A 10,905-nucleotide genomic window follows, 5' to 3' on the forward strand; every position below is an offset into this window, starting at 1 on the left:
AGAAAAGGTGACACATTACAGATGAGTTCATAAAAAGTGTCACTGTCACTCTTTCAAGGCTCTGCCATCTTGTGGCAGTGTGTTGTTACTACAACATATGAAATTGTGTTTCTATTGGAAATATAATTCAGCGCCACTGAGCCGCTCTCTCAGTTACAAACTGAACCCGTTTTTTTAGACATATAAATCACTAAAGACAGTGAAGCTTTTGGTTTTGTAAAAGTGGTTCATAATCAAAATGCACGTTAATTTTATAAGGTTGAAGAGCAGTTAGCAGTGCATTCATGGACGTCTTTTGTCACGATGGCATGAACTACAAACGTGAGCTCCAGGTGAGACTGCACAGAAGAACAAGTGTCCTTAAACTGCATCAACTGATGACTTCTTACAATTTTATTCTGTGTTTTTATAATCTTTGTGTACACATACTAACACAAGCTACTGTAACTTAGAGAAGCTCAGCAATATATTATTAAGTATACAAACAGTTCCAGGTTCTGGACTTTTTGAAGGGCCCACTTTGGATCATGTGAAGGACGTTCAGTTTTTCTTCTTCTAGGCATTGAAGGGTTAATGCTGTTAATTGCATAGTACAGTGACAGATAACTTGCTGAAGTTGGTGCACCTTGTGGACCAAAGAATAATATCCAGTATGATGTAAATGAAAAAAATAAATGTTATGACTGTAAGGCTGGACTTTCTTCTCTGTTCATTTGCCTAACCCTAGCCCCAAGTAGCCCCTATTCAGCGACAGGTTGCTTCTCCCAAAGTCAAGAACCAACAGACTTAAAAACTCCTTTGTCCCAAACGCCATCCAGCTGTTTAACTCCTCGTTGGAGGAGAGAGGGAGGGGAAACGGGGACAAAGGAGAGTGGGAGCAACTGAGCTGTAGTGGGTTTTTTTACACTGTGCAATATTCACAATATTTCCTCTTATATTCGACTGTGCAATAGACTCACTCAAATGTGCAATCCACAGGTATTCCTATTTATCCATATTATATATTCTGTGTATATATATATAAATATATATATATGGTATATTTATGTTTAAATTCTGCTCTGATTCCCCTTGATTGTATCTGTAACATGCAACTTCTGTCAGTGCTACTGGAAACTGAATTCCCCGGAGGAACCCACCTGAGGGATTAATAAAGTTTCATCTAATCTAATCTAGTGAGATCAGTCTCACATGTCTGATCATAGAAATTGTGGACTTTTCAGGAAATGTATTTAAAAAACTAAAACAAGAGTAAGATGGGACAGTTAGAAGGAAATAAGAAACTCAATTCATTTTTAAATAAATTGTTCCCATATGTCTATATGCTGTCAAACTGGCAGTAAGAAACATGGTTTTAAATAGCTCTATATGGCATTACTAGCACTTCGACCTTCAGATCAATTTATTAACGAAGAGGTCACAGGTCAAATGTGACATATGTTTATACACTACTTTCTACATGATGACAATACACAGTACACTTTTAAGAGTCATACTTTCTAAATTATAAGGCTTTTTGTCAATTTTTGACCAACAGATCATGACACTGACCTTGAAAACCTCTGTGGATGTTGGGTGAAATCAAACGGATTGGTCACTTGAGCCCACACTACACCCCCACAAGGTTTTTTTTTTTTAATTTTTTTTATTTTTGTATCTGAATTCATTAAAAAGTTTTGAGTAATCCTATTTACAGACAATATGACAGAATATCAGGCACAGATGCAAACACTAACAACCTCCCTGGCAGAGGTTATGTGATGTGGCTTCAGACTTTTGCACAGTACTAGATGTAACACCTTCACGAAAGTACTTATGTCACAATGAAAGAGAATAGTACTACAAGCAAATGAAACTCTATACACTGTCAAAGGCAAATACATGGTTCGTGCTCTCGCTTCCGGAGTGGCACACACTGCACTTCATAAATATCACACGTCTTCCTGTACATTTTTTCCCTGTGCTTTTTAAGGACACACTGATCTTGGAGCTCGGTTGGCCTTGGTGCTTGTTGAGTGTGACTTACACATTTACACATTTTTTGTACACATTTTGACTAAATATGTATTAAACCTCACCAAATAATTGTTCAGTAAGGCAAAACTTACCCTGATATCATGGAGGAAGACTTCTAACTTTTTCAGTTCTCTCTGAATGTGTTTCAACATGTTCTCTGAAGACAATTAAAGTGAAACCTTAGGATTTCTTTGCTACACGAGGTAAGTATACATTGTGTTAGCATAAAATATCTGATGGATACTACTGATTCTTTAGCTAGATAGCTCTCTTCTTCACAAACGTGTGAACACATATTAACTTGATTTTAAGGATGGGGAAGTGGAATAGGGCAGGCTTGGCCAACTCCAGACCTCGAGGGCCGGTGTCCTGCAGGTTTTAGATCTCATCCTGGGTCAACACACCTGAATCAAATGATTAGTTCATTACCAGGCCTCTGGAGAACTTCAAGACATGTTGAGGAGGTCATTTAGCCATTTAAATCAGCTGTGTTGGATTAAGCACACATCTAAAACCTGCAGGACACCGGCCCTCGAGGCCTGGGTTTGGACAGCACTGGAATAGGGGCTTGCTCCGTCCACTCCACACATGAATCTGGTATTGCAGTATTTCCAGGAACGGTGCATTTCTCTAAACATCTGAAAAAACAAATCTCCTGAAGTTGGGAGTGTTACATGGAGTGTTATAGCAGCTGTTTGTCGTTCAAACAGGTTTGTATCTCTTCCTATCATTTTTAGCTGAAGCTGCAAGGAATAGAGGGTAGTGAAGTTGGACGGGTTTAAATACCCAGTAGTGTAATACTGACAAAAGTAATCCTGGTGTGGTTGGGCTGTACCCCGCAGTGACAGTTCAGCTGATTGGACATCTAATCATGCAGTATCAGCTGACCTGTCTGTGAGCTGGTCTCTTGACTCTTTGACTAATAAACTAGTGGTGGGCGGATCGACCCAAATATCGATTGTATCGATACCCAGTCGGCATCGGTATCGGATCGATACTAGCCTGGTGAGATCGATTCTTTACTTTAAGTTCTGCTCTTGTTTGCAATGCTGTGGACTGTACTTGTTTGTTTTAATTTGTTTACTGGTTTGTGTGCACTTTTTATTTAAGATGAAGAATATTAATTTTCTATAAGCATTTTCTATATAATTATAAACTTTGTCCTAATTATGTCCTGGGTTTAACTATTTAATAATACAAAAGGAAACATCACAAAAAACACTTAAGGTCATGAAAATTAATTGAGATTTGGCAATTCAATAACGCATCCACCTTATTTATTGAATAGTATCAGTATTGTTATCAGCGATACCAGCCTGTATTCACTTGGTATTGATAGATACTACACTAAATAATAAAAAGCAAAATAGTGAACCAGGCTTTGCCCTTTTTAATCATGAAGTTATTTGACTTTGAACTCACTGATAATAAATGAAAGACAGAAACGTATAATAATCGAACCATATTTGACTTCTTCATAGTACTCTCCGATCAGCCTATTTGATTATTGGACTCAGACTAATGTGTACAAAAAGTATATAATAAGACAAGTACAAGCTTTTTTTTCAACATTAATTAGGATGAGATGATATACTGTATCTTAAGTGTAGGCTTGACAGGTGTCTTACTTAGACTTAGATCCTCCCGCGCATCGGGCGACAAGAGAGCGCCATTGAACTCGGTCCATTGCGGCAGTTGTTGCTTCATCCCAGTTCGGCTGAGCGTAAATCTTCAAGGAAAGTCCTCCTCCATGTTATTTTGGGTCTTCCTCGCCATCTCTTTCCATTCTTCAGGTTCCAAAGAACCACGACACGGGCAGGTCCCGGGTCCGGTAGCCGAAGGATGTGACCGGCAAATCTGAAGCGACGCTTGGTGACTTGGACATTGAGCGGCTCTACTCCCGCATGGCGATATACTTCCCCATTGGCAAAGCGATCCCGATATGTGATCTTGAGCAGCCGTCGAAGACAACGTTGTTGGAAGACGTCGAGATGGCGGTTGATGTTTGCAGTCGATTTCCAAGTCTCCGCTACGTACAGTGCCGTCGGTATAACGATGGTCTTCAGGAGCAGCAACTTGGTAAAGGCAGTGCGGTGGTCATCCATATAGGTCGTAGACGTTGAAAGGCTGCCCATGCTTTCCCAATTAACGTCATGCTCCACGTCCCCATCACTGCTAAAAGTGCAACTCAGGTACATGAACCTGTCCACATCTTCTAGCTGCTGCTGCTCATTCACAGTAACCGCTGTGTTTGATGGTGTAGTGCAGGGGTCCCCAAACTTTTTCCAGTGAGGGCCACATAACTTTTCCCTTCTCTGATGGGGGGCCAGGGTCAGTTTGTAACAGAAAAAGTGTGACGATTGCAGGTTTGCTGAAATGTAAACATTTATTGGGCTTCATCGTTGTCGGCAACAAAGGGGTTTTTGGAAAAGACGGATTTCTTTTGCATGAACATGTAGTTGATGGAATCGCACACTGAACTCCACCTTCAGCATGTCCAGTGCTTCCACACACTTTTCAGCTGGGAACGGGACCGCTGGGTTCTCTGCAGAAAGGTTTTGGGTAGCAGGGAGATGGGTGAAGTTGTGCTTTTTCACTTGTTGTTGTTGTTTAACATTTAAACCTATTTTCTGCACATTCCAGCACATAAAATAAAATATTTTTTTGTGTTTACACTCAGTCTTTCACATCAGATCACAGCAGAAAATAAATAAAATCAAAGACTAGCGGTCCTTTTGCTCTATTGTCACCTGTAAACCAGGAGTGGGGTAGGCGGAGGTTTACCCTGGTGCAGGTGAGCCGCAGCGGTCAGTGGAAGAATCCGCGAGGTGAATTTCCCATTACGTCGTAGCGCACTCGGTGCTTGCTTGGAAGTTTAGGGGTTTTTTTTCGCTGTAAAGAGAAGTTTTCTTCCCACACACAATGGACGCTAATGTTTTTATCACAGAATGAAACTCAGTGAGGTCAGTACTTACATGCTTTAAACGTTGCATGCTCATACTCTCTCCTGCACTCGATATATTATCCATTGTTGATCTGCACACAGCTGTTGCCACAAATGTTGCACTTGCTTACGTCATTGTCATGACACATTCTGGTAAAAAAAAATCACGGTTTTAGTAACGCAGTAATGCAGCGTGCTTACGGGAAAGTAACAGTAATCTAATTACCTTTTTTGCAATAGTAATCCCTTACTTTACACGTTACTTGAAAAAAGTAATCGGATTACCATCTCTGGTCATAACTAAAGCAAGAAAACTGGTACATGCTGTCAGAAAATCATCAGTGGCAAATGAAGAAATGTCCAAAAAACATGGCAAAACTCAGATCCGGGATTGTACTGCTCGTTGGAAAAGTACTTTTGACATGTTCAGATGACTGCTAGAAACCAGAGCTGAACAAAACCAACTGCTTGAGCAGCTGAGGATGGACACACTTCTCACAAATGATTGTGCCAAGATGGAGAACCTTGTCAAGCTGTTTGAACGCTCATACAGACCATCTTCAGAGTGACAGCCAGTCGCTCTCAATTACAAGTAGTGCCATGTCTGCTCAACCTCGAGGCACATCTACTGACAAGTCCTTTTAGGAATCAAGTGCTGCTGAAGTGTTTAAGAGAACGTTTTGCTGCTATTCTTAATCCTGATTCCACACAGTTTGATGCTACACCAGCAGGAGCCTGCCTGTTAGATCCAAATCACTGATTTCAGTCACCAGATACAGCAAGCAGCAAAGTCCTTTGTGCACAACCTGGCAGCTCAGTATAACCCAGGCACTACTTCTCAGGATGATGTTAACACTGCAGAGTAGTGATGTGTCGGTCACGAACGAAATGGCTCTTAGAGCCGGATCTTTGACATGAACGACGTGAGCTGGCTCCTTATCACGAGCCGTGGGTTTTTTTTTTCTTCCTCTCACCCTCTCTCTCATCCTTTTTTTCCGCTTCACTCCGCATGCGAGCCTTGTGCTTTGCGCTGGGAGGAGGGGCGGTAGTTACACTTGCAGTAGCACAGGAACAGAGCCAGAGGGAGAGAGAGAGAAAGAAAGCCAGGGACAACATCGTCACATTGGAAAGGTATAGTAATCATCCACAACTATTTTCAGTTGCAGATGATAAAGGATTCAGAAAGTTTATTCATGCAGGCCCATATGACAGAGAATATGCATCTTCTTTTTGTTTTGCATACTGTAATTTATATTTAATTGTGTTGTGGTTTGCAGTGTTTTGTGTTATTTCACTTTAAATTAGTTTAAAAGGAAAAAGTTGAAATGTAAATAGTTGGTTTTTGTATTATATAATTTATTTATTACATTTTATGTGGAGTGAATAAATAAAAGTATATTTACGGTGGCCCCTAGAGACAAAGCAGCACGTACAAACTCCAAAACACAACAGAAGTGCTCCAGGATGCTAGGGGCAGTGTTGAGCTTTTGTTACCTAGTGGCTACACAAGCCAGCAAGTACCAATGACCGGATTTGGTGTGTGGTAGTAACAGGTAAATGAACTTTTTTTTTTTTTTTTTTTTTTTTTTTTAATTATTTGAATATATATGAATGAATGTTTGTGTATAAATACACAAACAATACACACATGCTTTCATGCTTTCAATTGTGTAATTTAAGTGATCTAGGTAGCTCTGTTTTGGAAGTTCAGTTCATGCTAGAAATGTGTTTTGGAGTTTGTACGTGCTTTGTCTCTAGGGGCCACCGTATATATTTATATATAAACATATGTAAAAAACCCACGTTTTTTTTTTTTTTATATTAGTAATTCCGTTTGTGCATAATTTTATATTGTTGTTGATAATAAATTAATTAAAGAAACAAAACAACCCGAATAGCCGGTTGGGAGCCGAAAGAGCCGGTTCTCTAAAAAGAGTTGGAATTCCCATCACTAGTATTACCCTTCCAGGACCTGAAGCTCAGTAAAGCACCCCTCCAACAGCCAAAGCCATCTGTTCTCTGATTAGATTGGTCAATGTCATGTCAGTCACAAATTTAACCATCAGCTGAAAGGAAGAAAAATCAAGTCAAAAGTTGTACTTTTAAGTTGAGAGTTACACACAGCCAGGGAACCTGAGCGCAGTTTTACACGTAGTTTTTTGCTTTGTATCTGTAAGCAGACCTTAAAAAAATGTGTAACTCGTGTAAACACACAAATTACCATCTGTAGATGCACAAACATACAATTTTCACATATTTTAATTTAGAAGGTTACAAAACTCAGTTCACAAATATGCATTTGATTTACAAGTACAAAATATTTATAACCACAATTTCTGGAGTTCATTTGCAGTAAATCCTTTATATCTAGCTTAATCTTGTTTTCCCCTAGGTTTGGAATCAGTTGGCTTCTTTCTTCCTGATAAATTTGACAACGCAACAGAACATATTCAATGGTTTCACCTGTTCCACAGCGACTACATCCCCCGTTTGATGTTTCCCTATAATGAATAGTAAACTGTTTAACTCTTTAAATAGCCCTTTGAGTCCAGCTAGTACTTCCAATTGAACTCCCAGCTTGCTTTCTTCAAATTCCTACGCTGCTCAGACTTGAAACTAACCAAATTCAATCCAGATCATCATGGGTGGGTCTCTAGCCTTCACTTAATTTCATAAGATTGCAAGCAGCAGCCCCCTGCCCATGTTTAACTTCAAGATAAACTCCCAAGTCCTTGAAAGCAGTTAGCCTGTTACCTCCAGCTTCAGAAATCCCAGCAAGTTTCCCCTTCAGACCCTCCAGTCATCACTGAGTCCGGCCACATTGCTGCCAGATTCTGGTCCTACTCAGACTTCCATTAAGTTTTCTCATTGCCTGGAATTTTTCCCGATCCCTTCTCTGGCCTTTCCTTCTAAACTGGGACGGGTACATACAAGGAGAGCAGCTTCACGCAAAAGAATCCCCGACCAACTCATTAAGGTCATTGGAAGCCTACCACTTATATATTTTTTCATCAATCTTAAAGTTTATTCCATCCACCATTCACTTTCAAGAAACTATAACTGAGGATGTGTTCCCTGCTAGTGAAATTAAAATATTTTGTCTTAATTCTGGGAGTGGGACTGCACCTCATACACTCCCCTTTTAGTTTTATAACTGATTGTATTCCCACATTACACACTTTTTGTTCTCATTTTCGTGCCCACACCCTTCTCTATTCTTACTTATCATTAGTACCTGCTGTCAGTCAGAAGGGTGCAATGAAGCTTTTCCCAAACTCCAGTCTCAGACACGGATAGAAACACCGACAATCTAAGTGAAGACGTGGTTCAGATTTTACAGCCAGAAACAAAAACCAGTTTCTATAGCTAGATTATGTTCCCTTTACTTAACTACTGAATGGTGTTTTGATTGTTCTGTTTTTATAACTCAGCTGTTTTGAAACTTACACTTAGTGACACTTTGATGGGAAGGTGTGCAGACACAGGCAGCCATACAGCCAACCTCTGCCTGCTAGGCTTCAATTCATCTCATTTTACTTACTGATCTGGACCTCTCGAGGTCCTAGGTTTGGTGCTGCAGTGCAGCTGGTCATACTAATGGCTTATCCAGGCTTGTTGTACATGAAATTCTATTTATCTATTTGGCAGCACTACTTAGAAGTGTCTACTATCTTGGAAGTGTTTCACAGAGATTCTGAATCTATCTGTCCAAACGTCTCAGAAACAGTTTTAACAAAAGCTGAACCTTCAGTTAGTCAGGATGCTTTGCAGGACTGATATCAGGTCGGAGTAACCAATAAAGTAACACTTGGGTGTAGCTTCAACAGAGCTGGTCTCGTAGGACAAAAACACAGTGACATGTTCTGTCCTCTTGTGTGTGTGTGTGCATCTGTCAGGAGTTGGAAATGCTGAAGGAAGTGTCAGAAGCTTCTGAGTCCATGAGCGAGGAGGTAAAGCAGCTTCAAACACAGCCTCGCTACTGGAGCCGTCAGTTTTAATACTCACGCTCACATTTAGAGTTTGTTTAATATTTGTTTCCTCGCTCTTCTTTTTTTTCTCCACTAGCTGTTCAACTGGAAAAGGTTATCAGGTGAATTCTAGACTTTCTCTCTCAGCTAAATTAATGATGTTGTTTAGAGTGACAGACTCATCAAAATCATGGAGGAGGGTCTGAGCTGTGGTTGTGTTAAGACACAGACAACACAGCTATCATTACAGGACCACACACCTCTTTCTTTAACTGTGAGGGACAGAAAGAGGTGCGTGTTCACTGGAGTCATACACCCTGTTTTAATATGAGCATGACTGACATGTTGGGAAAGTACTGCACTCAGTGTTGATGTAGAGATTTGTGAATTTCATTAGTGAATAAATGCTTTTGGACCCTTTAAGGCTGAAAGCGTTTGTCACACTCATATCACAGACATCTGACGTCATCTTGTCGGCCAAACTGAAAATAACAAACAAACAAACCGCCCACCAGTAACACTTCTGCACATTGACCTCCACAGAAAAGTGTCACTGTTAAAGCAGGTAATTTTAATGTTTGTGCGCACTCAGTCTCAGTCTGAATAATCTACAAACTGTGAGTCGAGATTTTTTACATCATTTTTGGAGAAAGCATGGATGACATTAAACAGACAGTTGCTATGCTTCAATGTTTAATCACAATGACTTAAACTGGCCTGCATCATTTTACACTCAGTGGTCACATCGCATCTCACTGCTGTCAAAGAGTTCATTAAATTGGCCCAGGTCAGCAGTCTCGCTTCCATAAGGACTGAAGCAGGCTTTGAAGTGTGCTCCTGCTGACAGGCCTCCTCCTCCACGGCTCTCTGTCCCTTCAGCAGGTCGATGCCAGCAACTGAAGCTCTTTCAGTCAAAAACCTTTGCTGACCAGCCAGTCCTTCAACTCCTTATCGAAGTGACCTTTGACCTTCAGGGTCATGGTGACCTCGTTGACCTGTGTAGGTAGCTCTTTTCCCGTCACCTCCTGCAGGTACTGCCTCACGTCCTTCTCTAGAGCCCAAATGTCGCCCTCCACTTTCCGTATCAACGTTAATTTCCGGTTGCTATTGGTCACGTCGGTATAAATCGGGATGTTGTGCATGCGGGAGCGGCGGATCATGTAGGGCAGAGACGGCGGTGAATCCGCAGGAGGGATCCAGCCCGATGGGGTAGGACCGGTGTGTTTAGGCGGAGTGGGAATCCGTGATGAGGGGATGAGCCGCTCAACGTACTTGTATTCCTCCGTGGACTCTATTATCGGCGACCGATTATCTTCTGGAGCAGCATTACTCACAAACCGGAGCCCGGCAGCAGAGACAGGAGCCCCCGGTGTCCTGCAGCACAGGCTGGAAGGTCCCAGCCACGCTCTGCGGAGTACGGTAGATCCGAAGAGGGCCGCCATGATGTGGAACGGTGTGGCGAGCTCGACCCGGAAGTAGTGTGCAACTTCCGGTACGAGGACTTTCATAGAAAAATAAAAGGACTTTTATTATTATTTTAGTTATTTTGATAAAATAAATAATTTGTTATTCATTTATTTAAATAAATAAATAAAAATAAAAGGAAGAGAGACATGTTCACATTAACTGAAAGTGTAAAATATGAAAACATTGTTTATTTATTTATTTATTTATTTATTTATTTATTTATTTATTTATTATGCCATAATTATTAACAGTAGTTCAAAAGCCTTATTATATTAATGTGGACGGTGACCTCAGCTTATCCTTGTTTTATATCTCATGTGGCTTGAAGCTCATTTACAGTTGTATGATTCAAAATTCAGTCTTCAGACTGCCACGCTATTTCAGACAGTTCCCTCTACTCAGCTTGGTTTGATGTCAGAAAAAGCAGCTATCTCATCCCGTGGGAAACCTTCTGTATACAAGGAGAGCCTTTCCAAGGAAACTGGCTTAAACAAAAGGACAGGAGAGCTA

The 10,905-nt window shown here is 40.7% G+C and overlaps 1 protein-coding gene across 1 annotated transcript; it reads right to left on the minus strand.

The window, feature by feature from the left end:
• Nucleotides 1-9,485: 9,485 nt before the first annotated feature.
• Nucleotides 9,486-10,386, minus strand: mrpl49 (mitochondrial ribosomal protein L49). The gene has a single exon (XM_085345085.1). The coding sequence runs from the start codon at nt 10,368-10,370 to the stop codon at nt 9,840-9,842; it is 531 nt and encodes a 176-aa protein (XP_085201211.1). The 5' UTR covers nt 10,371-10,386; the 3' UTR covers nt 9,486-9,839.
• Nucleotides 10,387-10,905: the final 519 nt, after the last annotated feature.

This window comes from Diplotaxodon limnothrissa, linkage group LG20, assembly GCF_057381915.1.
Source record: "Diplotaxodon limnothrissa isolate DT_005_m linkage group LG20, D_limnothrissa_male_GT1.1, whole genome shotgun sequence".
Lineage (NCBI taxonomy): Eukaryota > Metazoa > Chordata > Actinopteri > Cichliformes > Cichlidae > Diplotaxodon > Diplotaxodon limnothrissa.